The sequence below is a fragment of the Acomys russatus genome, chromosome 19 (assembly GCF_903995435.1).
Source record: "Acomys russatus chromosome 19, mAcoRus1.1, whole genome shotgun sequence".
NCBI lineage: Eukaryota > Metazoa > Chordata > Mammalia > Rodentia > Muridae > Acomys > Acomys russatus.
The window spans coordinates 58,352,499-58,379,194 of record NC_067155.1 but is presented as its reverse complement, the minus strand read 5'-3'; the positions used below and the strand labels follow the sequence as shown (position 1 = coordinate 58,379,194).

The 26,696-nt window shown below is 48.0% G+C and overlaps 1 protein-coding gene across 1 annotated transcript in view; it reads left to right on the top strand.

The window, feature by feature from the left end:
* Positions 1-26,696, top strand: part of Nos1 (nitric oxide synthase 1) — a 114,672-nt gene that overhangs the window by 67,517 nt on the left and 20,459 nt on the right. Inside the window, exons 12-20 of the mRNA XM_051161628.1 lie at positions 503-697; positions 1,234-1,319; positions 3,868-4,012; positions 5,049-5,153; positions 5,648-5,706; positions 10,162-10,278; positions 17,598-17,772; positions 19,567-19,705; positions 20,388-20,466. Of these exons, the coding sequence (XP_051017585.1) occupies positions 503-697; positions 1,234-1,319; positions 3,868-4,012; positions 5,049-5,153; positions 5,648-5,706; positions 10,162-10,278; positions 17,598-17,772; positions 19,567-19,705; positions 20,388-20,466 (1,100 nt within the window). The remainder of the gene's footprint in view (positions 1-502; positions 698-1,233; positions 1,320-3,867; positions 4,013-5,048; positions 5,154-5,647; positions 5,707-10,161; positions 10,279-17,597; positions 17,773-19,566; positions 19,706-20,387; positions 20,467-26,696) is intronic.

Sequence of the window (26,696 nt, the reverse complement as noted above, 5' to 3'; positions counted from 1 at the left end):
ACAGAAGAAAAGGAAAAGAGCTGGGCAGTGTCATTTAGACAACCTGTGAATCCATGCGCACCAGCCCTAGCCTATGCCAGACTCTGGTCCTCCCACCTCCAAGCTGCCTTGCTCCTTTGATCTCTAATAGGCTCCAACTCACTCCTTAAGACTGTCTACGTTGGTTTTATTTCACCACTATAAATAGTTACAGACTTGGTAAGTAAAGCATGAGATAAAGTAAACAGACACAAGAAAAATAAAACAAAGCCCCGAGAATCTAGCTCCCACCTGAGGCCCCTCCCCTTGGCTAACGAAAGGTGGGAAGGCAGGGAGAGGACAGACAAGATGAATAAGGAAGGTCTTGTAGAGACGTCAGCACCAAGTTGAACCTTTCTTCTGTGCAATTAGACTTAGAGGCAGACTCATCCCAAGGCTGGCTTTTGGCAGTCCCTGTAGGGAAGGTACCCAAACATCCCACCTTCTCTTCCTTCCTGACGCCTTGCCGCCTCGCCTTCTGCAGAGCGACAAGGTGACCATCGTCGACCACCACTCTGCCACTGAGTCCTTCATCAAACACATGGAAAATGAGTACCGCTGCAGAGGGGGTTGCCCGGCCGACTGGGTGTGGATTGTGCCCCCCATGTCAGGCAGCATCACCCCTGTTTTCCACCAGGAGATGCTCAACTATCGACTCACTCCATCCTTTGAGTACCAGGTCCTGCCCTGCCCCGCCCCCCCCCGCCCCGCCCTGCCCCGCCCCACCCTGCCCTGCCCCAGGCTTCCCTCTGCCCTGAAACCCACAATGCATGGGCCAAGTTTTCCCAACCTCTGGGGGGGGGCATCTTCAAACAGGTCAGCTCTGTGGACACGTGTGTGCCCAGTAGCCTGAGAGACTTATGGAGACAAGAAGTGCGTACCCAGGAAGAGTTTGAGCTGGGCATGATGGCACACACCTAGAATCCTAGAACTCAGAAGGGTTAAAACAAGGATGACAAATGTGTAGCTAGCCTGGGCTACGTATCCAGACCCCACCTCAAATACAGAGTCTGAGGGCAACGGGGGCTGAGTGGGAAGAGCCGGTGGGACAATGCAGAGAGACTTGTGCACATCACCTCCTACAGGGATATGTGCGACCATCCCTGGCTCAACCCCTACCTTGTAGGACTGAGGTTTGGACAGCCCCAGCCCCAGGCATCCCCAGGTGGGATTGGACTTCAGGGCTGTGACTGGTATCATGGCTTTTCTTCCCAGCCCGATCCATGGAACACCCATGTGTGGAAGGGCACCAACGGGACCCCCACGAAGAGGCGAGCCATTGGCTTCAAGAAATTGGCAGAGTGAGTGCCCTGAACTGGGGGACGGAGGGATCTATCCACAAGCTGGGAGTGCTTGGAGCTAGGGAGGTGCTGTACCCTGTGCCAACTCCATGATGAGTACTTACATGCCACCTCCACCATCTCATGCACACACATGTACACACATGTACACACAGTCACACAGTCACACACAGACGCACAGACCCACACACAGTCACACACATACACACAGGCACACAGGCACATACATACATACACACACGCAGTCACATATACACACATACATATATGCATAAACTCACAAAGAGTACATATACATTTGCATACACACACATATGCACACACATACACTAACACAGAAAACACACACATATATTTATACATACACACAGTATATAGACATACACAGCATAAACACATACACACACATACACACATACATACACGTACATGCATTACAAAACATACACACAACATACATACAAGATTACACATATACATACATATGCACACACACTATATATACACAAACACAGCATACACATGCATACACAACATACACACATACACACAGCATATACACATATACACATACATACACCTACATTACACAACATAGACACACATACATACAATTATACATATGCATGTACACACACATATACACATACACAGCACACATACACACAGCATGCACACACGTGCACACATTCACACACACAAGGTATAGAGCTCAGGAAGGCCAGGTTGAGCTACATAACAAGACCCTGTCTTTTTTTTTTTTTAATTAATAATAATTCTAGTAATAATGCTTAACTGAGCCAAATGGAAGATCAGGAGGCTATGGACCAAGGCCACTGAGGTATCACTTTCGGCCCAGCGTCCAGCTGGCATAAATGATGTATAAATGATTTAATGATGTCACCAACCTTGAGTGCCAAGAAAGGAAACCCCCCTGACTCACTCAGTGGGAAGCTCTGTTTGGCAGAAGACTAAGTAAGCCAGCTTATGTTCAGCTCCCAGAGTCTAGAACGCTTGTGTGCAGCATCCAGGTAGACAGCGGGTACCACTTATTCTAGGGACCCCAGAGGCAAGGCTGCAGTCTTTGCAGTGCCCAACCCCGTGAACTCGGACCTAGTAGATCTTTTCTTCATCCCATTCCACTTCTCCTTCTTCCTCTCCCTCTCTTCTCTCCCCTCTCCTCCTCTCTTCCCTCCCTCCTTCTCTCTTCCCTCCCTTCCTCCTTCTCTCTTCCCTCCCTCCTCTCTTCCCTCCCTCCTTCTGTCTTCCTTCCCTCCCTCCTTCTCTCTTCCCTCCCTCCCTCTCTCTTCCCTCCCTCCTTCTGTCTTTCCTCCCTCCCTCCTCCTCTCTTCCCTCCCTCCTTTTCTCCTCCCTCCCTTCTTTTCTCCTCCCTCCCTCCTTCTCTCTTTCCTCCCTCCTTCTCTCCTCCCTCCCTCCTCCTCTCTTCCCTCCCTCCTTCTCTCTTCCCTTCCTCTTCCTCTCTTCCCTCCCTCCTTCTATCTTCCCTCCTGCCCCCACCCTCCAGCCACTTAGCTCAGCACTAGAGAAGACCCCAGACAGTGGCAGGACAGCCTTTGGCTACAGCTCCATTCTGCAAGTGGAAGAAACACCGTGTTCTTAAGTTCAGGGTGGAGACCAGTGGCCTAATTACACATGCTCCCTGCTCTCTGCCTTCCAGGGGAGCTCTCCAGGCACCCTTTAGTCCTCTCCCTCCTCCCCGTGAGCTCAAAGCCTTCCTGCGGCATGGGTGGTTTCCCTAATTCTATAAAATGATGAACTTAACCGCCAAGAAGATACCTCGTAACTTGTTTGCGAGGAGATTTCCGGTGAGACTAGGGAGGGAAGTTCAGGTCCAGCCAAGTCTGTGATGGGCAGCCTCTCCTTCCCCCACCCCCATCCTTCTGCTCCTCTCCCTCCCTCTCCCCCTGCCACTCCCCTGCTCCTCCCCCATCAGTCACCCCTGACTTAAAATTCTCCAACTTGATGCCATACTGCTCCCAGCTTGGATGCGAGCAACATCTTTTTAAAAATTCAGGTTATTTGGGGGGTTTTGTGTTTTGTTTTCGTTTTTTGTTTTTTGTTTTTTGTTTTTGTTTTTCGAGACAGGGTCTTGCTTTGTAGACCAGGCTGGCCTCGAACTCACAGTGATCCACCTGCTTCTGCCTTTGGAGTGCTGGGATTAAAGGCGTGTGCCACCATGCCGGGATTCAGGTTCTTCTGATAGATATTTGATATTTATCTAGATGGCACCTACTAGGTACCAAGCTCCATGCCAAAGCTTGGTCGGATTTGTGTTTGCAAATAAAGAATTCTGGTTCTGCCCCAGTGCACGTTGAAATCCACCAAGTTGGACCAGTGAAATGGCTCAGGGGGGCAAAAGCACTTGCTGAGGTCTGAATTCCAGTATCCATATGTTGGAAGGAAAGGACCAATGTGGGCAGGCTGACCTCTGACCTCCATGCCTGGGTCTCGTGTCCTTAGGTCTCATCCCTAGCATCTTGCGTCCCTTCTCTGTTCCCCAATTTTCTCTCCACCTGCTCCCTCGCAGAGCCGTCAAGTTCTCAGCCAAGCTGATGGGACAGGCCATGGCCAAGAGGGTCAAAGCTACCATTCTCTATGCCACAGAGACAGGCAAATCACAAGCCTATGCCAAGACCCTGTGTGAGATCTTCAAACATGCCTTCGACGCCAAGGTGAGCAAGGGCTGGTGTCAGCTCCCTGGACCTTAGTGGTAAATAATGCACATATTTGCATTAAGGAGTTCAGTCCACGTGAAATCATTATCTCTAGAGCAAAATGTTAGTGAATTTATGAGAATCCATCCCACTGGGGATCAGGGTGAAAACCCTCAATTGCTACAGCTCTATGGATTATACCAATACTGGACTTTTCAGAGCCTTTGATCCACAAATTCCCATTATAATTTGGGAATTGTGAACTATCCATATTTCCCAAGCATAGATGACCATGGTTCTCATGGAATATCTGGGGAGACTGAGGTTCCTTAGGACGTACTTTGAAAAATGTGCCAAGATGTAGGTCATGGTCTCTCCCTATAATGGGCGGGATTAGGGAGATGACTGAGCAAACCTGGTCAGGGGCTCATGTTCAACTAACTGTAGTCAGGACCCCACTTGTCACCTAAACATGAAGATTAGTGTCTGAATGGCCAGCTTCCAAATATAAATACCACGCATATGGTGGCCTGCCTGCACTCCTAGCACATGGGAGGTGAGTCTGGGGATTCCCCAGAGCAAGCTGACTGGCTAGACTAGGCAAATGAGTGCTCCCCGGGGCTCGACTGAGAAACCCTGTCTCACAAGATAAAATGGAAAGCAATGATGGAAGAGATCCAATGTCAACCTCTGGCCTTCGTATGCACACATACACATGTGAGCACACACACACACACAAAGAAAAAAAAGTTGAGGGGTCTCCATAAAGATCTACTCTCCACTTCATTGGACCAGGACCCAGGATTCCCATAGTCCTTTGGGACACATTGGCCACAGCAAGATTTCATGTCAGAAAAAAAAAAAAGCATTCATGCTATCCGGGCAAGCCCACTCAATAGTAAGCACCCATAACAGTGGGCACTGAACAAGGAGGCGACTCAGAGTTGCTCACCTTTTTCCGCCTCACATCCTCTTTGCCTTGTCACTTGGTCTCTCCTTGTCACTCTGTCACCAGTCGCCTCTTCTTCCCTCTCCCACGTCCCCGCCCACCTAGGCCATGTCCATGGAAGAGTATGACGTCGTGCACCTAGAGCACGAAGCCCTGGTCTTGGTGGTCACCAGCACCTTTGGCAATGGAGATCCCCCTGAGAACGGGGAGGTGAGTGGGGAGGGGAAGAAAGGGGGCGGTGCCCCTGTCGTAGCACAGGGTTGCACCCCTCAGAAGAAATAGCCACAGCTGGGACCTTTCCCTACACCTGCCACTCAAACGTGAGCCCTCCCGGGCCCCAAAGCAGGACTTTGATTTGATCCAACTTGGGCAAATGGGTCAATACCGCGTTTTGTGTATTGGTGTCCCTTAAATAAACAGTCTCCTCTGTGAGCTGCGTGATTAATTCTGAGCTCAGGGTAATATTGCATGCAATAAAAACCGCAGTGCACTGGGGTGGAGAGTTCATACCTGCACTTTAAAGAACCACTCCGTCCCTGCACTTGCATGGAGCCTGCTGCTGGGGCATTGCTGCACACTTCAGCCTCTGGCTATCCTGGCATCTATCCATGAGGCATCAGGCTCCTCTTTTACCAGCTAAGGCCCCAAACCCTGTGCCCTACTCACAATACATTCTTCATTCCGCTCACTGTTTTGACTTCTAGAAATTCGGCTGTGCTCTGATGGAGATGAGGCACCCCAACTCTATGCAGGAGGAGAGGAAGTAAGTGAACGACCTCTGACGTCACATGCTGGCCGTAGGAAACACCGAAGAGTATGCCTTGACGCCTAGGGTTCACGTGAGGGGTGGGGCCGTGCTTGGAGATGGATTTTAGCTGGTGCTCTGGCCTCTGGCTCACTGACACCTCTCCTCTGTGCCTCTGACTTCCTTAGTTGTCAAGCAGAAATCATAACGTTTACCCTGATTGGTAAGAAACCAATTAGAAAATAATAATAATAAAGATGGGAGAGTCTTAGGAAAGATTGCCTCACTGTGCAAACCATTTCCTATTGTTACTTGTCTGCCTTGGAAACTCACACCGGAACTCAGTGGGAACCATTCTCCTTAGACCCTTCCATCTGGTGTGTTCACAGTGGCTGTGCGGCCTATGTTGAGGTCAAGCTCATACGGTAAACCAGAGATCTCGTAAGGTGGATGGACGTCTGTGTTTCACATGCATTCTTTTTTTTTTTTTTTAAGATTTATTATTTATTTATTATCATGTATACAGCGCTCTGCCTGCATGCACACCTGCAGTCCAGAAGAGGGCAGCAGATCTCATTATGGATGGTTGTGCGCAACCATGTGGTTGCTTGGAATTTGAACTCAGGACCTCTGGAAGAGCAGTCAGTGCCCTTAACCTCTGAGCCATCTCTCCAGCCCCTCACATGCGTTCTTGATGGAGTCGTATCTCACATGGGAGCTCAGTTCTAAAGACAATTTAGGGGGCTGGCAAGAGGGCTTAGTGGAGCAGGGGGTGTCAGGTGCTTGGTTCAATCCCCAGGACCTACATGGCAGAAGGATAAAATTGACTCCTCTGCCCGCCCCACCCCACCAAAACACTTTAAAAAGCAGGAGCATCTGTGGTCCAGCCCATCTTTGGAAGCCTCCAGAACCTTCTGTGAGGTTCTAGGCCCAGGGCACGTGCACGCTGAGCCATCCCTTGAGGAGGTCAATGCAGGGTTGCCTCCAAGAGCAGATCCTGTGACTTAAGAATGTATGTGTTGGGGCTGGAGAGATGGCTCAGAGGTTAAGAGCACTGATTGCTCTTCCAGAGGTCCTGAGTTCAATTCCCAGCAACCACATGGTGGCACACAACCATCTATAATGAGATCTGGTGCCCTCTTCTGGCATGCAGGTGTACATGCAGGCACAACACTGTATTCATAATAATAAATAAATCTCTCTCTTTTTTTAAAAAGGAGTGTATTGTGATGCTGTAGCTGCCTGGAGTTTAGAAACCTAGGGAGAAAAATCTCTCTGGGTTTCCTCCTGAGAGCACAGGACTAAACCCAGGTTCTGGGTACCCACGTTTCAGAGCCATGAGTGCCATGAGCTCCAGCATCTTAGCTCTAAACCACCCCAGCCCTCTCCTTTCCATTCACAGCAGCTCCCCAACTCCGGCCTCCTTCAGGGAGAGATAGGGTGCCATCCATTCTCCCCTCTAGGTACCCGGAACCCTTGCGTTTCTTTCCCCGTAAAGGGCCTTCCCTCCCCCATGCTGATCCAGAAGCCCACAGTTTGGTTGCTGTCCGTGACAGCCAGCACAGGTAGAGAGCATCCGTGTGTGTGTGTGTGTGTGTGTACACGCATGTGTGTGCACTGGTATGTGTGCATGCATGCATGTTATACATTAGATGATGCATGCCCAGGGTTGGAGCATCCCTGGCCACATTTGGGTCTCCAAGAGACCTGAATTCTAACCCAGGCTGTGTCACTAACACAATGGGAAGAAATCTCTGTCCTGCCGGTCTCTGGAGGCTGTTGCTGGGGCTGAAGGGGACTAACTGTTAACACATGGAAAGTGGTGGCAGAATCAGCCAGCCTCATACAGTACACGTGCTGGTATTTTTACCCCACGATCATCCACCGTGCCTCCCCCGCTAACAACACAGCCACCCCCCTGGTATGCTGCTTGACGGATTTGGAGAAGTGACTCAATGTGAGTCTATTTTGGGGGCAGAAAATACACATCCGTGTATTTAGAACCTCATTAGAACAAAAACTTTGAAAAGCATCCAGCCCAGAGACGTTCTGCCAGAATGCGCCTGTTCTTTTTTTGTTTTCTTCTCTCTCTCTCTCTCTCTCTCTCTCTCTCTCTCTCTCTCTCTCTCTCTCTCTCTCCCTGCATTCTAATGTCTTTCTTGGGATTTTGTGTTAGTTTGGAGGGGATCTGGAAACAGAAGGATTTCCTGTTTATGTTGGGAATTTTGTTTTAGTTTGTGTTTTTTTTTTAAAGATTTATTTATTTATTACATATACACATCAGAAGAGGACACCAGATCTCATTATGGATGGTTATGAGCCACCATGTGGTTGCTGGGAATTGAACTCAGGACGTTTGGAAGAACAGACAGTGCTCTAAAACACTAAGCCATCTCTCCAGTCCCTAGTTTGTGTTTTTTAAAGTTTATTTTATCTTAAATTATGTGAGTGTAAGTGAGGGGTGTGTGTGTGTGTGTGTGTGTGTGTGTGTGTGTGTGTGTGTGTGTGTGTGTGTGTGTGTGTGTGTGTATGGCAGTACCCTCAGAAGTCACAAGGGGGTGTTGGATCCCTTGGCACTGGACCTATAGGTAGTTATGAGCCTTCATGTGGGTTCTGGGAACTGAACTCAGATCCTCGACCAGAGTAGTAACAGCCAACCCTTGTTTTTTGTTTTGTCCAAAAATGAAAAGTCTTGATGGAAACAGATTTTTGTTCTCAGTCTCAGGTTCCTGAGCCTCTTGTGCTGAGCCCAGGGTCCTGGACATCCTCCCAAGATGTGGAGGCTCCAGGGAGATGTTTAATCTGTAAAATGCTTTTCTTACAACTATAGGACCCGGAACTCCATCCTCGGAACATACAGGAATACACACATGCTTACGCACATGCACCCACAAACACATGTGCACATATAGACACACATGCGCATGCACTCACCCACACACAGTGCCCATCCATGCCTCAGTTCAGTGCCAAAAACAGTTTCCACTTTTACTGGAAATGTGGCTCATGGCCCTAAAATGTCTAAGAATGTCACTCCATGGCAGGAGAGTGCTGGCAGGCATAGGCCAGCGTTCTGGAACTTTCTACAATGATATCATCTGTCTATGCTGGCTGTAAAGTAGCTACCAGCAACAGATGGCCACTGAGCGCCTAGAATAAAATATGACGCGGGCGAGTAAGGAACAATGTTGTAAATCTTTCATACGGATACATGTTCTAGGCTGAACACTTTCCCCATACATCCCTAATCTCCCTCCTCACCCTTCCTCTGCCCCCTAGAGCGCCACAATTCTGCTTTCACACCATTTATGCATATATGATTGTATGTATCGTTATAGAATTTAGGCACCACAAATGGGAGAAAGTGTGGAATATTTGTCTTCCTATGGCAGGCTTAGCTAAGTGTCACCTCTTGACCCCATTTACTTGCAAATGGTGTGACTTTATTCCTCTTTATAGCTAAGTCTTCTGAGAACTTACTGGTTCATCCCATATTTTACCAAGTCCTCTCTCCTTGGACACCTAGGTTTTTATATTTAATTTAGCTTTAGTTTGTTATAATTAACTCTGGACTCATTATGACCAAAAGGAACAAATGGCTACCATATTGGAGAGCACCACTAGTTTGTAGCTACTTAGTGAGGTCTAGGCACAGAGATGCTGGCTCTCAGACCCCACCCCATCCCTACTGAACCAGCACCTTCACTTTACAAGAGTTGCCCCTTACTCTGCATGTTAAAGCGTGAGAGGAAAGGAGGCCTGGTCTCACAGTCACAGCACCCCTCCCTCCCTCGTTCCTTACCTATGAGACTCCGAACACTGTGGGTCTCAATCTTCCCAAGACAAACACGGCCTGGGAACATCTGAGTTTGAAAGGGTGGGTGTCTTAGTGAGGGTTTCATCACTGTGAAGAGACACCATGACCAAGGCAACTCTTATAAAGGTAAACATTTAACCAAGGCCGGCTTACATACAGTTCAGAGCTTTAGTCCATTATCGTCATGGCGGGGAACACGGCAGCATGCAGCCAGACATGGTGCTGGAGAAGGAGCTGAGGGTTCTGCATCTTGATCCACAGGTAGCAGGAGGCTGTGTGCCACACTGGGTATGGCTTGAGCATATGAGACCTCAAAAACCCACCCCCCACAGTGACACACTTCCTTCAACAAGCCCACACCTACTTCAACAAGGCCACGCCTCTTAATGGTACCAACTCCTTACGGGCTAAACGTTCAAGCACATGGGTCTATGGGGGCCATCCCTATTCACACGAATGCAGGTGGCTATCATTGTGGTGAATTGTGGGTAAGTTGGTGAATTCTCAGAGAGTCCAGAGGTATGGTATAATAAATATGATAATCAATACCGGAGAGAAGGTTCTAGAATTGGGACCAATATATTGAAGAGCACAGGAGCTGGCTTTGGGAGGGGGCAGCAAGGCAGAACTCACAGCTGTTTGTCCCTTTGTCACAGGAGCTACAAGGTCCGATTCAACAGCGTCTCCTCCTATTCTGACTCCCAAAAGTCATCGGGCGACGGACCGGACCTCAGAGACAACTTTGAAAGCACTGGCCCCCTGGCCAATGTGAGGTGAGCAAGAGTGAAGTGGGCCAAAGGATGGTGAAGGCTCTTAGAGGGCGGGGCTCAGCTGCAAGGTGGCTTTTTGTTCTGGAGAATTCTCCCACAGTGTTCCTTCATTCCTCTGGAGCCCCTCTCTCTCTAACACACACCACCTGGTCTCTCCACATTTGTGCCTGACAACCACTGACATCTCTTCCTCAACTCCACCCCCTGCTCCAGAGCCCATCACCCAGGTTTGCCCACTGTCTATGCCAAAGGAGATCAGTCTCCAGATGCCACTGGCTGAGACCTTTTTCCAAGTAGACACATTTTACACAAAGTGGATGCCTCTGGAGACACCCTGCCATCATAACCCAGTGTTTCTCAACCCTATGTGCACATTGGAGTCAGCTGAGGTGATCCATGCCTGGCTGCGCACACTTGTAGTCCTAGCACTTGAGAAGCTGAGGCAGGAGGATGGCAAGTTCAAGGCCAGCCTGGGCTATGTTAGGAGAATCAATCTAAAACACAACAAAAATCACCTGGAGATGATTGCGACCTACCAGCGTGACGCTCAAATGTGTAACCTGAAGAGATTTTACCACTGCCACTGCCTCTCTTCTCCTAAGCCTTGCCAGAAGCCAGATTTGAAAACTCCTCCCCCAACCCCATGTTTGTCTAAGCAGAGTTACGTTGCACTGAAATGATTTGGGGAAGGTGTGTCAAAGAGACAAGCATTATGGGACTCGATGTGTGTGTTATTTGGAAGGGAAAAAATGGGACATTGTGTGTTATTTGGAAGGGAAAAAATGGGACGTCGTGCCTGGATGTCCTGGATAATGGTCAAGATAGGATGACTGCCCTGTTGGTCCACCATCCAGACCTAGTCATGAGCTTCTCCCACCCTGGCCACATGACCCTTCCCAGTGACTGCTCAGAGCCAGCCTCATAGAAAGCACAGGACATAGCACTCCTAAACTGAAAAGTTATGTGTACATTTTTACACTCTTCCTTTTTGTAGTGTATGTGATATGTGGGGTGTATGTGTTGCGTGCAAGCATGCACGCCACAGTGCATGTGTAGAGGTCAGAGGGCAGCCTCACGTGTTGGACCCCCCTTCCCACCTCATTTGAAACAGGGTCTGTTATCACATCTGCATACTCCAAGCTGGCTGGCCCCTCAAGCTTCCTGCCTCTGCCTCCAAGCCAGCTACTGGAACGCTGAGATTGTGGACACATGCTACCAGACTTGCACAGGTTCTAGGAATCTGAATTCTAGTCTTTGTAAACGCTTTGCCCGCTGACTGAGCTGCCTTCCCAGCCCAACGCTGTCCCTTTAAAACAGCCGTAGACTGGCATCAAAATGGAATAGAACCCTTCCCTACATCCCTATGCAGAGCCTCCCCGAACACCAGCATCCCAACACCAAAGGCCATGGCCACACCTTTATCAGCCCAAGCCTGCAGTCTACATCAGGTCTCACTCATATTGTGGGACAGCTCTTAGGTCTTGGCATCAAAACATTATTTTAGCATTACCTTCAGATCCCAGTTAGGCAAAATTCTATCCCCAACCCACTCCCCCCAAAAAAACTCCCTTCTTCCCATTGGTAGACTTGCATTTAAAGGATTATACTCAAGAGCATGGAGAATGGTTCAGTCTGTAAAGTTCTTGTCACACAAGCTTGAGAACCTTAGTCCCATCCCTAACACCTATGTGAAATCAGGGCATGGTACCGTGATGCCAGCACTGATGAGGAGAGACAGGAGGATCTTCATGTTCTGGTGACTGGCCTGCCTCCAAAAAGAAGAAAAAGACACTGTTCAGAAACAGCTAAAGTTGACCTCTGTCCGCCATATCCATGCGCACACATACCTGTACACACGCCAAAAATAACTGTACCTAATTATCATGGCGACAGTTAATTTTATCAATTTAAAAATATACAGGCATTTGTTTTCTCTTGTCTAAGGAACCACAAGGCACTCTCAACTCCTGAAATCTTGCATATCTCTGCTGTTCTGCAGATGAAAACTTAGTCAACTGTTGGTTTCAAGGTTTAAAATAGGAACTTTGGGCTCAAAAGTAGCGATTGTCATGGAAACATGAGTCTCCCAGTGACTGTGGTGTGGGCCCCTCAGTCCGTCCAGAAGTGTTTGCCATGAGTCAGCCACTCTATCCATCACCGAGTGAGCATGAGGGTCGAGTGTCTGGGCCTGCCAGAGATGTTGTTGTGAAAGGCTGACAGATGTTTATTGCCCAAGGTTCTAGGGGCCACAGAGCCCAAGGTCAACATCCCATGAGAGCTCACTCCTAATTCATACATAGCTCCTTGTAGCCGTGTCCTCATCTGTTTCCTTCAACCACTTCCACAGGCACTGATTTCATTCATAAGGACCCCACCCTGATGATGCAATGACCTTTTCTGGCCTCTGCCTGTGCACAGGCATGCACATCTGCACACAAGTGTGCATGCACATACAGACAAGTAAAAATAGTGTTTGAAAGCAAATTAAAGAGCACAAGAAGTAATTAACAGTGTTGAGCATAGCCAGACATGGCAGATACCCTACACCCACATAGCAGGGATGTTGGACGTAGGTGTAGCTGTATTGGGCTAAGGCTAAGATGGATGACATGAGGTAGAAGAACCTTTTCTATCATCCCTAATATCTGTCCACACTGGTCATTACATCTGTGTGTAGGCTGCTTCCCTGAGAGGGATGGAACTCAGATCCAGCAAGACCCTGCCTTGTGTGCATGCTGCCCTTGGGGAAGGCTCAGACGCCCCTGGGAAAAGAATGTATGAAAGAATGAGAGGGCAGACTATAACAGTAGGTGTGGTCTGAGGAAGGCATAGTGGCCTGTGATGATGACTCGCTCCCCCCGTGAGACCTCATCCCAGTTTATGTTGTAGTGATGTAGAGTCTCCTCTTCGTATCCTCCTTTCTCTCCCCCATCACATCTCTCTTTCCTCTTCTTCCTTCCTCGTCCATCTCTATCTATCATCATCTCACCCCCTTCAGCATCAAGCTGTTCAGGGACAGTGGGTGACAGGATTTCACTCCCTGGCTTCTCTGGGGGCAACTGTCATTTAGCAGAGTACCTTCCCTGAAGAGGGGCTCTTGTCCTATTTCCAAGTCCGTCACTGTAGTCCTGTTGGCTCTGAACACCAGCCAGGACCACCCTCCTGAAAAAGGCTGTATAATGTCTATGAGACATCAAGCTATATGGATGTGGGACTATACCCCTGTAATTCCAGTTCTCAGAAGACATGAGAAGGCAAGTTGGAGTTCAAGGCCAGCCTGGGCTACATGAAACCTTGACCCAAACAAACAAAAATCCTGTGACTAAGGTACATCCCCCCAACACACACACACACACACACACACACACACACACACATACAAATACCAATATTTCAGTCCTCACCTCAGCATGGATAAAAAGTATGACCTCATACTTGTAGATGGTATTAGCTACTTTGTAGGTTCTTCTTTCTTCCACTCTTCTCCACCACTTTTCTTCTTCCTTTTCAGCCCCTAACACTAGATAGGAGAGAAAAAAGGATTGAGAGGAAAGGGGTGACATTATCTACTACTTATTGCTGATTAGGGGCATCAAGCTCCTTGGAGGAAAGTTTTATATTTGCCATCAGAATTTATTATTTTTATTATTATTATTTCTTTTTCTTCCTCCTCTTCCTCCTCTTCTTTTTCTTCCTCCCCCCTTCTTCCTCCCCCTCCTCTTCTTCCTCCTCTTCTTCCTCTTCCTCCTCTTCCTCTTCCTCCTCCTCCTCCTCTTCTTATTCTTCTTTCTTCTTTGTGCATGACTATTTAACAAACCATAACCAACAACCAACCAGCAGCCCACCATACTCCCTCAGGGGCCTACCATTTACATCTCTCTGAAAAGCCCCCAGAACTTCAAATGTCACACAATCACATAAACTATCTGCGGCTGGAAAAACCATGCGTTAGAAAGAGCACAAGACAAATCATAGTCAACTGCTGCAAAGTAGCCCCATCCATGTCCCCATACCTGGGGTTAAAATGAGAACATATTTTTATATTTCTGTTTTTTTAAAGAAACCAAAAATTCTTACTATATACCCCCCTTTTCTGTTTTAAGCTATTAATTGTGCTGTGTGTAGTGGGAAATTATAAACAGAGATATTTTCAGTGAAATAAAAACTTTTTGGATCAGTGGCCAAGGTTTTCAGGAGACCTCTCCTTCTCAGTTCTAATCTTGATCAGTTTTGATGGTATCCACAGATTTTCACTTCCTGTGGAAATATAAACAAATCTTCATTCCCAGTGTAAAACTTCTGTGGCCTTTCAATCTGATGTTAACACATCTTTAGAGCATATAGTCTGACTTAATTCCACAGTATTTTCTATAATCTAGTGACTCTCTGCTGCTCTTGTCTGAAACAGCTCGTGCTTTTTGCTGTGGGTCCTCAAACCAGGCCCCCAAGGCCATTCCCCAATGGTATGAAGTTGCCTTGGGTATCTCTTTTGTGCCTACACTCATTAATGCAATGGCAGTCCTTGCTACGTCACCTGCACACCTCTGGAAGTCTAAGCCTTCTTTCTGGTTTATATTTTTTAAAAAATCAATTGCCCTTAGAGATGCCTTGTTCACAGTTTTGTTGTAAATCACCAAATTTCCCACAATCAAAGCACGAGATTTTGAGGTCTGAGGTCTTTAGCAGCTTGGTTACAGTCTCTTTGCAAAAGACTGCATTTTCTGCAACTGAAGCACCAGACATTTTGATATCAGAGTCCTCTAGCTTATAGTATGACCTATGATATTAGCATGTTACACATTAGAATCAATATTGATAGTGTATCTCTTATCCATTTATCCATAGGCACTGGCTGAGCCTTTAATGGTCTAATAATTTTTATGTTCATTATTCACATTTTCATGCACCAAGATCCCAATTAATTCTTGCTTCGCATCAGGGCTTGATACCATTTTGTTTACAGCTGAGACTAATCTTTATTTTTAAAAAAGAAGAAAAGAAAGAAAGAAAGAAAGAGAAAGAAAGGAAAGGAAAGGAAGGAAAAATCAGTGAAGGCTTCTCCGGAGCCTTGTATAATCTTTGTAAGTGAGTTAGATCTTTTCCTGGGCTCAACTTTGACCCAAACTCTTAAAGCCACTAAGTGACATTGTTCTATAGTCACGCCACCAAATTCAATCTGTTCTTGTGCATCAGAGGACTGCCCTTCACCCAGCAACTGATCTTTTGCTATATTCATTCCCCTTGCTCTATTTCGCTGTTCAATACTCATGGCATCTTCCCTCCATTATGTTAGCCATTGCAATTGCAGACCAGTGTCTAGAACAACTGCCACTAATTCCGTCCAGTCTTGGGGAATAATTCTATTTTGAGTAGCCCAGTTATTTAGAATGTGTTCCACATAAGGTGAATGCATCTCATATGAAATCATGGCCTCTTTAAACTGCCTTAGATCTATTATTTCTATAGGACACCGTCCTGTCTTGTCACAACCTTGTTCCCCCACTGTTAGCAGGCATATGCTGTAAGGCTGCTGGGAAAGCTGATGATGGTGATCTCACAACCCAGTCGCAGTTGGTTTGAGATTAACCCTATCTCTTGAGATGGGCTGTATCATCAGATGTCCTCCTGATTTTTCAGCTTTTCTCTGACCTGACCACCCTCCAGCATGATTCCTCTCCCTCTTTCCTTCTGAGAGAAACTCCCACTCTCTTGCTTAATCTCCAGGACCGAGCCTCTTTGTTCCCCCTTTCCTGGTGCTCCTTGCTTCCCGTGTGCTTCTACTTCCACCTTCAATTTCCCCAACTGTTCAGTCATTCTTTCAACCTTTCATTTTTGAAACAGAATATAGGAAGAAGAAAAAAGGAAAGACAGAAAATCCTCTCTGGGAGCAAAGCAGGAAATATCCCAGCGATAGCCACCCTGATACATTTTTTTGCTGGCATCATGACACAAAATATCCATTCCTTCATTCCCTGTTCTTTCTTGTATGGCACTTGAAATCAAATTTCTTCCCCTTCTGCCTAGCCCGACACCTGGGCACCACTTGTAACTGGAGTTTGCAACTTCGTGGGTTCTTGTTCTTGCACCTTTCTCCATCTTTTTTCTTCTTCCCTTTCAACCCCCTAACACTAGATAGGAGAGAGAAAAAAAAAGAATAGAAAGGAAAGGTGGTTATCATCAGACTGCTTTCTGCTGGTTAGGAGCATCAAGCTCCTTGGGGCAAATTTGATCTTCCTGTTGTTACTTTGTGCAGACTGTGACCGACAGCCACCGACAACCAAGCACCAATTCATCACACCTCTCAGAGCCCTAGCATTTATACTCCTCTGAAAAGTCTCCCAAAATTTCAAACGTCACACAATCACAGGAACTATCTGCACCTGGAAAAAAATACCACGCCTCTGCTAGAGCATGAGGCAAGTCATAGTCACCTGCTGTGAAGCAGTCTCATATTTCCACAGCTGAGATTAAAACAAGAAAACATATTCTTATAATATTTCTGTGTTCTTAAAGAAACCAAAATTCCAAAATTCTCACTATACCTATTGGCTAAAGCATCAGCGTTCTCTTGGTAGGGAGAGCTTGCAAAACATTAATTTCACAGACATTAGCAAGGGTGCCACAGGCACATACAATGTGCATGACCAAAGCCCTATCAACCCCTATGTAGGAAATACCACCTCTACATGAGCATGCAATATGTTCACATGTCATTCTGGTCACTTTGCTAATCCGGATCACCAATGGCCACCACATTAGAATTCTCACCACTAGCCTTCTTGAGATAAATTGATTTGTGCCAAATGGAAGCACTCCACTGAGGTTCTTTTCTGTTAGCAGTCTAGCTAACAGAGGAACGTACATGCAACAGCCAATATTTCCTGCTCATTGCCCTCCCCACCCACCCTCCTCAGAAACCACTGGAACTTTCTCTTGAAGACAGCAGTCACTGTTAGAGGCTAAGAGGAAAGATCTTAAGAGCTCTGGGGATTAAAGTCACCTTCCATGGAAATGTGTTCTTTCGCAGTTCTGAAAGCTAGGAGTTCAGCAAGGATGGGTTCCAGCTGGCTTCTCTTACTAGTTCATTAGTGACTACCTTCTTGCTGGAGAAGAAGGGTGAAAGAGGAGGAGAGAAATTTGACTTAAAGGACACGTATTAACCGCGATCACTTCCTTAAAGCTATTTCAACATGCAATCCCACAAAGGTTTAGAACTCAATTAAGTGAATTTCGAGGTCATACTAATCAGCCCATGGTACCAGACACCCCACCTCCCACACCCCACAGTCCCCATTACAGACCTTCTCTTTTCTCCTGGACAGGTTCTCGGTATTCGGCCTGGGCTCTCGGGCGTACCCCCACTTCTGTGCCTTTGGGCACGCAGTGGATACCCTCCTAGAGGAGCTGGGAGGGGAGAGGATTCTGAAGATGCGGGAGGGCGATGAGCTCTGTGGGCAGGAAGAAGCTTTCAGGACCTGGGCCAAGAAGGTCTTCAAGGTAGGGGACTCACTGCACCCCAGACAGTGCTGAGTTGTTCATCGAAGGAGGTGTGGCTCAGGACTGGGACATATGAGTGGTAGGGTGCATGCCTGGCATGGGAAAGGAAGGGAGGTGGGGTGGGAAGAAAAAGAGAGGGGAGGAAAAGAGGAGGGAAGGAGAAAGGGAAGTAAGGGAAGGAGGAAGGAGAAGTATAAGGAAGGGGGAAATAAAAGAAAGAAAATGAAGGAGAAACATAGGCAAGGGACGGCCTTTCCCCAATGCACACAGCAGAGGCACAGCTTCAGTGAGTCTGAACAACCTTAACACACATACACATTTTTTCACTCAGAATCCTGGGGGATCCTGAATGCCAACTCTGGCTTTTCCTCTTGCAGTCCACTGCCCTGGAATCCGTCCTCATCAGCAGCCCCAGGAAGGGCCCTGGGAAGCTTCTCTCATTAGACTTTCACATTAAGGCAAAAGGGGAAACTGAGGCCCAAGGCTCTATGAGTTGCTAGGGAGGAAGAGCTGTGTCTCTCTGCTTGTTTCTGGATGTCTACCCAAACACTGAGAGCTAGGATGGTGCAAGTCCATTCACATCTGAGGTAACTGTGTTTCCTCATCTCACCAGTCAGTCTTGACTCAGCATGCCAGAGGCCAGGCCCCTGAAAAGCCTCTAAGCCCTGTAGCTGTTAGCTTCCTGAACTCCCAGCACACCCCCAATTGGGCAGCCACTCATTCCTTTGACTGTAGACATTCTTTCTTGTTCATTTCATATGAATGAAATCTAATATCAGGTGACACTTACTTCTTCTAAAGGTTTTAAGGTTTGGCCACATTGTTCAGTGTGTCAGCACTTTATCCCTCTTTGTGGTGAAATAATATTCCACTGTGCTCTTCAATTTTTCTGTCGATGAATATGTCACCTGTTTTTAAATCAGCTTACAGCTGGGTAATAATAAACCCAATGTTTGAAAACTGTATTATTTCACCAAAAACTAGTTCAATGGTTGTTTATGCCTCAGTCTCAGTTATTTGTGGGGATGAGGCAAGGGAATCACTTGAGCCCAAATATTCAAGACCTTCCTGGACCTATCTCAGAAAACATTTACTAATGGCTCTGAGCATTCATTCTTAGAGTTATTAATGTTTGCTCATAAAGGAGCTTTGACCAAAAAGGAAACAAAAATATGTATATCCAGACAGTGTGTCCTGCCTTCGTATAATTGTTTTAAATCTTTTGAAGAAGATGAAAGGAAATTCTATGGTGTTTACTTTCATTTTTAATGTTAAGCCTCTGGGCATGTCAGATTTACTAATAAACATTATCATAGATGAGTCTTCAGTAGAAGCGAGGACCTCAAGTCACTGCTCAGAATGTAGCGTGATGAAGGGTACATGGCCAGGTGGATGGCGGTAGATGGATAGGTGTGTGAAAGAGTTGTAGGTGGGTGAAGTATCAGGTAGAGATGGACAGATATGTGAGTGAGTAGAAAGGTCAAGAGGTGGCTAGAAGGATGGAGGGACGGTTGGATGGCTGGTTAGTTGGATGGAGAGAGGGAAGGGTTGGTAGGAAGATGGACAAACAGGAAGAAGAAAGGGTAGGTCGACAGATGGGTAAACCGGTTGGTGGATAGATGGAGGAAGGAGGGACCAGTGTGTGGATCAATGGCTGGAGAGAGGGAGGGAGAAAAAAGGGGAGAGAAGAGAGAAAGAGGGAGGGAGAGAGGACTTCTATGCTACAACTTGGAGCTCTTGGGAAGGAGCCGTCTAGGCTAACTGAGGTCACCGAAACTTCTCTGTGGGCTGCAGGCAGCCTGTGATGTGTTCTGCGTGGGGGATGACGTCAACATTGAGAAGGCAAACAACTCTCTCATCAGCAACGACCGCAGCTGGAAGAGGAACAAGTTCCGCCTAACCTATGTGGCCGAAGCTCCGGAGCTGACACAAGGTACTTGACACTGTCCTCATGATGGACCTTCATAACCTTGGGGAGGGTGGGGCTGGACAGCTGCCCTCGAGGATGTGTGTGGGCAGTGGCTGTATCACACACAGGCCACACTTCTGTCCTCACATGTCGGGGACTGTGCAACTGGGAGCCTCTCTCCGTCCTCACTTCCGTTCCATTCACCTTGGCATCTGGCTTGGGGTATGCAGCCACCTCACCCAGCCCCACAGATGTCTAACCCCCCCCCCCCTTTCATCCCTTCTACTCAAGAGGAAGCTCTGTAGAGGGATCTGGGGAGATGGCTCAGTTGGTAAAAATATAGACACCAGGACCTGAGTTCAATTCCCCCAAACCCATGAAAGTGCCACGCATGGTGTCTGTCACATACTTGTAGCACTGGGGGAAGAAGTGGCAGGCGAATCTTGGGGCTCACTAGCCCTGCCAGTCAAACCTAGATGGTCAGCTCCAAGCTAGTGAGAGGCCCTATATCAAAATATAAGCTTGTATAACACCTAAACACTGATAGCCCAGGTTGTCCTCGGCCTATACACACTCACACACATGTGCCTGCACGCACACCGTTACTCACATACACATATGCGCATACCTATACCCAAAGCTAGACAGGTTTTGTGGACCACTGTTTAACCCCCTTTCGTAGTAACCATTATTTCTCTCCCCATAGGTCTTTCCAATGTCCACAAAAAGCGAGTCTCAGCCGCTCGGCTCCTCAGCCGCCAGAACCTGCAGAGTCCTAAGTCCAGGTAGGAACATCTGGGCTTGCACAGCCGCAATCCCCTCTGCTCCCAGCTGCCACCCAGAGCCAGGAAGGAGAACGCAGACTCCAGAGACGGCCACAAGCCGCACCAGGTCCTAGGATCCCTGCCTTCCCTTGCCCATGGTTTTCAACCAGAGACAGGGACAAGAAGAAGATGTTGTACGCACAAAGCAGACAAAGAAAATGGGGGTACAGGGTGATCTTAGCAGGGAGTCCCCTGTGAAATAGCTGAATGTTCTCTGTGGGCAGCGCCTCCATCAGAAAGTGCTTTATGCAAGCATTTTCTTACTGTGAGCGAGTTTTGTTTGGAACAGTGGTTCTCAACCTGTGGGTCGTGACCCCTCTGGGGGGTTGCATGACCCTTTCACAGGGGTCCTCTAAGCTCATCGGAAAACACAGATGTTCGCATCATGATTCCTAACTCTGGCAAGGTTACAGTTACGACATAACATCAAAATAGGATGTAAGGAAGTGCATTGAAGAACCACAGCGTTAGGAATCACTGCTCTAGAGAGATTTTTTTTTAAAATTACTCTCATACTATGGGGGGACAATAGGCACACCCAAAACACCTTATTACTCTTTGCTTTGAGACTCTAACTATAATAAATTATCTGTGAGGGGTGCCCGTGTGCCACAGCGTGCCCAGGGGATTAGAGGGCAACGTCAAGATGTCTTTACCTTCTATCTTATTTGAGGTGGGGGCGGGGAGGGGGTCTCGTCACTGCTGCAGAAGCCAAAAGATCTGACCCTTGGAGCTTTTGTAGACCCTCCTGTCTCTTCCTATGGGGTGCTATGCTTGCAGGCACACCTGCTCGGCGTTTGTCTTTGGTTATCGCTGTTTGTTTTATTTATTTGAGGGGGAGGGATTCTCTTTATGTGCGGTTGCTTAGTATAATACTTGCCAAGGTCAGAGGAGAGCGTCAGATCCTCGCAAACTGGAGTTACAGGAGATTGTGCACTTCCCTCTAAACCTAGATTCTCTGCAATGGCCGCCGGTGCTCTTATCCACTGTGCCCTCTCCCCAGCCCTGTGCATCCAGCCATCCAGCCTTTCCTGTGGGTTGTGGAGACCTGAGCTCAGGTCTCCAGGGTTGTGTGGTAAATGCTTTTTACCCACTGGGTCATCTCCCCAGCCCTAGAAATCACCTTACTACCCAACATAGCCAAATATCTTAATTTATACTGTAGCCAAACACCTTGCTATTGGATATAAAGCGTGTTGGTCTTAGCACTCGGGGAGTTGGGGCTTTTGCTTTATGCAATGCTGGGTCTTGAACCTAGGATCTTACACACACTAGACAATTTCTGGACCACTGAACTGCAGTTTTAGTGTTAGCACTTGACATAAAACCCACTTAGCCCATTCAGTGACCCTCTCCCCCCCCCCCCGAAACAAATTCACTTCTTCCTTATGAGAGATTTGGATGGCCAAGGACACTAACCATTGTCCTTTCGGTCCCCAGTGCTTCTAACCTGTTCTCCTTAAGACCTGGCTTCCTGAGCTTTGGGATTTAATCACAGGGCTCTTATTGTCCACTGGAAATATCACTCTAGACCCTATCGCCAGGAGCAGAAGTTGCATGACACGACCAACAACTGTGCTGGACCAGGTCCTGCCATCACCAGCCCCAACAGGGCACACTAATATCACCTGTCAACTGGACGCTGTCCTCACAGCCAATCCACTCGCATTTAAGCCTGTATCCTCACGGAGCCTAGGCATTTCTCTTTTCAAAATGATCACCCCTAAACTACCTGCTCCTCCTCTGCAAGTATAAGTGATTTTTCAAGTCTTTGCACTGATCACTCCTGGAAATTTTTTTTCACTCTTTTCAGTGACAGCCCAGGTAGATTGTTTAAATCTTTTATACTTTTTTGCAGCCCTAGGCACTGACCCCAGCTCTTTTACACATAAACCAGGTAGAGAGCAGAGAGCTGGGTAGAGATGGCTCTGTGGTTAAAAACACTGGGTACTCTTGCAGAGGACCATGGTTCGGTTCCCAGCACCTATGTGAGTGCTCACAGCCATCTACAGTTCTGGTTCCGGGCAGTGAACATGCATACATTCAAGATGTTCATAGACAGAATAAATATAAAGTGTTTTTCTTGAAAAGTCACTTGGACTCTCCAAGTACCTTTCTCCTTCACTATAGCAGGTAAATACCATCGGCAAGCTTGCACACTCACACCAAAGACACTCTGTCTTTCACACACCACGCAAAGCTCTCTGAGTGCTGCATCCCACTTACACTGGCCCAGGAAGTGAAGGCCATAGTTGCTCACACATTAGATATGAGAAGCAGCTGTGAGAAAGTGTAAGTGACCTTTTCAAGGTCACACTGACCTGGTTGTCTGGCTGCCACACCACATGCCTCCACAGATGGCCTCCATCACATTGGCCAGGCTGCTGTGACCATTGAAAATGAGTCTCCTGTAGTTGCTGGCACAGTGCAGGATCCATCCACATGCCTTGTCCCTCTCAGCTTCCTCATGTGGGCTGCAAATTTGGCATGCACACTTTCTGCGTGCCCTCCCAAGCCTTTGACTAAAGAGGTCAATGTAACAGAGCCCCGAGCCTCTTGAACTCTCTCTCAAAGACTCTCAGACACCAACGGAGTATATTAGGTGCTTAATATCTTTGAGCAATTAGTAAAATGCAGCACTACGTGCATAGGGATACCTGACAGGGGTGAGCAGTTAGAAGAGAGAAGTTTTAAGCATGCCAAGGAATCATGGGTGCTGAAAAGCCATTATGTGGTGAGTCTTCCCTGGACAGTGGTTCTCAGGACACAAGGAAACAGGCATGTGGCCCTGGAATCTGCTCTTGTCCACCACCAAGAGGGCCCTGTCTCTAGCAGAGCTTTGAGGCTGACTAATGCAGGAAGAGTCCAAGCAGTGTTAGGGACTGGCATTGAGTGACAATGGCTGTGAATTAACAGGGAAAGGACCAACTTGTGCCTAAGGGTTTATCAAGTTAAGACAATGCCACTTTGGGAACTGGAGCGATAGCCCAGTGGTTAAGAGCACTGGATGATCTTCTAAAGGAATTGGGTTCAATGGCCAGCGCCCACATGGTGGCTCCCAACTGCCTAACTCTCCAGTTTCAGGGGATCTGGTGCCCTCTTCTGGCCTCTGTGGGCCAAGGCAAGCACGAGGCACACAAACCTACATGTGCACAAACGCCTGCACACATACACGTAAAGTAAAAATAACTAAATATGTTTTTTAAAGATAATGCCTTATCGAGTTTAGTTTTTTGTTTTGTTTTGGTTTTGGTTTTGGTTTTTTGAGACAGGTTTCTCTTTGTAGTCTTGGCTGTCCTAGACTCGCTTTGTAATCCAGACTGGCCTCGAACTCACAGCGATCTGCCTGCCTCTGCCTCCCGAGTGCTGGGATTAAAGGCATGCGCCACCACGCCCGGCCTGAGTTTAGTTTTTTTTTTTTTTTAAGTGTAGTTGAGTAGGAAAGCATAATTCTCCCACTTGCTCAGGCCAAGGCCAAAGTGGTGGCTCTCTGTCCTGAGAAATCATAAACAAGATGTCACAAATCATTCTCACTAGCGATCCTTAATTACAAGCAAAGTGTGCCCAAGATGAAGCAAATGGCCTTTAGAGGGTGACCCATGCAGAGGGACCCCACTCAGCATCCTGCCTGGAAACAATTGTGTGTGTGTGTGAGAGAGAGAGAGAGAGAGAGAGAGAGAGAGAGAGAGGGAGAGGGAGACGGAGAGAGAGACAGAGAGACAGAGAGACAGAGACAGAGAGACAGAGAGAGAGGGAGAGAGAGAGATACAGGCACAGTAATGAGGAAAAACGGTCTGTAATGGGATGCAGGTGGGCAGGGTAGAAACAGAAAGCTTCAGGAGTGAGAGGGAGGAGAGAGGAAGGAAAGACAGATTAATTGCTAAGGACAGTGGCCTTCAGAGAAGGAAAAAGAGGGGATGCCTAGAAAGGGAAGAGTGGGCTTGAGGGCACAAAAGGAATTTTCAGTGGACAGAGAGGGTCCCAATAGAGAGATTTTTATGCCTGTGCAGGGTGCACATGTTTGTACATGTGTGTGTATGTGTGTGTGTGTACATGTGTGTGCATATGTATAGAGACCTGAGGTGACAAACAGAATCCCCCTCCATCGCTCACAACCTTGGTTTCTTAGATAGGCGCTCACTGAACCTGGACATCATCAGTTCAGCTAGAGTGCTGACCATGAGCACCAGGCCCCTCCCCTCCAGGGGTTATACAGTGTAGGGTTATACACCACACTACCTCACCCAGCTTTTAACTGTCGGATGAGAATCTGAACTCAGGCCCTCTGCTCGTGCGGCAAACACACTTTACGACAGAGTATGTCCCCAGTCTGAGAACCCTGTGTTTTCTTAGCTAAGGCGACCCAAGGGAGCTTTTTACAGTGTTGGTTGGAGCAGATGAGCTCTTGGCTCTGCAGCCTGCAGTGGTTTCCTCTGACATCTTTTTGCCCAGGTCATGAAGAGGGTCCCTGGGATGCACCCTTCACCTTGCTCAAACTCCTCAGTCATGGTCAGGCCTGGTGGCTCATACCTTTTAATTTTAGCACTTAGGAGTCTGAGGCAAGAGGATTGTGGAGTGCCTGATTGGCCTAGTATATATAATTCAGAGCTAGCCTGGGCTATATAGTGAATTTGAAGGTAGCCTGGGCAACATAGAAAGACATTGCCAACGTAAAATAAAGCAAAGATGAAGAGAAAAGCAACATTTCCCTTCCCTAACATGCTATCTGTCCCCTTTTCGGCACTAGACTTTTGCTCTCTCTTCTCTCTCTCTCTCTCTCTCTCTCTCTCAAACTCTCCCTGTCTCCTCCCTTCCTCCCCCTCTCTCCTCTCCCTCCCTCTTCCCCCTCCCCTCCCTCCCCTCCCTCTCCCCTCCCCTCCCTCCCCTCCCTCTCCCCTCCCCCTCCCTCTCCCCTCCTCTCTCCCCCTCCTTCTTCTCTCCCCCTCCCCTCCCCCTCTCCCTCCCCTCTCCTCTTCCTCCCTCTTGCCCCTCCCTCTTCCCTCCTCTCCCTCTGCCCTCCCCCTCCCTCTTCTCTCCCCCTCCCCTCTCCCTCCCCTTCCCCCTCCTTTTCCTCCCCTTCCCTCTCTCTTTGATCACCCTGACCAGGGCTCTTTGTCTGTTCACTCCTCGTTGTGTTCAAATATCAGAGCACAGAGCGAGGTCGCCTTTACCCCATGCCCCCCTTGGGCCACCCTTCCCATTGCTGCCACGTATTCACTCCTCTAACCTGTCTAAGCTCTTTAAGTGACTTCTAAGTGAGAATAAGACACCCTGCTCCCCTCCTCACCCATCACTCTCTCCCCAGTACCTAAAGCTTCATGAACATGTACTGATGTCTGGGCCCTGCTGAGGGCAGCTAGCTCATAGCTCTCATCACTCTACTAGCTATTTAGATTTTTTTCCCCCATTTGATGTGTGGTGTTAGGCCATTGTAGTCTCACCTGTGAAGCTATCTGAACCACTGCCATATGTGTGCGTGTCTGTCTGCATGTGAGTGTGTGTGTGTGTGTGTGTGTGTGTGTGTGTGTGTGTGAACATGGAAATAACACTTCTGTATGTGCAGACAGACTGTGAGGAGAGAGGAACACAAGGCCTGGATGGCTACTGCTTCCCAAATTTCCCTCCTTTCCTTCTCAGTGGACCATATGGGTTGTGGCTCACACCTATAATCTTAGCACTTGGGAGGCTGAGGTGAACATTCAACGCCCTTCTGGGCTACATAATGAGCTCCAGGCCAGCCTGGGCTACAATGTGAGGTCCTCTGTCTGTAAGCGGCAGAAGAAGGGAGAAAGGAAGAAAAGTAAAGGGGAGGGGGCCAGCGGGAGGAATCCCTATCCCTATCCCTACCCCAAAGCTTAACGAACATAGAAAAATGCAGCTGATTTGAGGGTTACTGTAGCTGAAGCTCACGCTGGCCAGTGAGACTGAATTTTACAGTGGAACACTGAGGAGTGTCCACCCAGGTGCCCCAGGCACCCAGCCATGCCCAGGTAGTCGCTTGCAAAGTCGTTTTGTACAAAATCCCTGAAGGCGCAGAACCTGGACCCACCTCTGCGCACCTGCTGGCCATACCCTGTCCCTTCCTACACAGCCCGATCATAGGCAGGAACATAGGCTTTGTGGGAAGCAATTGAACGTCAGCCAGCTCAGCGGGTTCGGGGTCTTGGTCTTCCTGTTGGGAACAAGTCCTG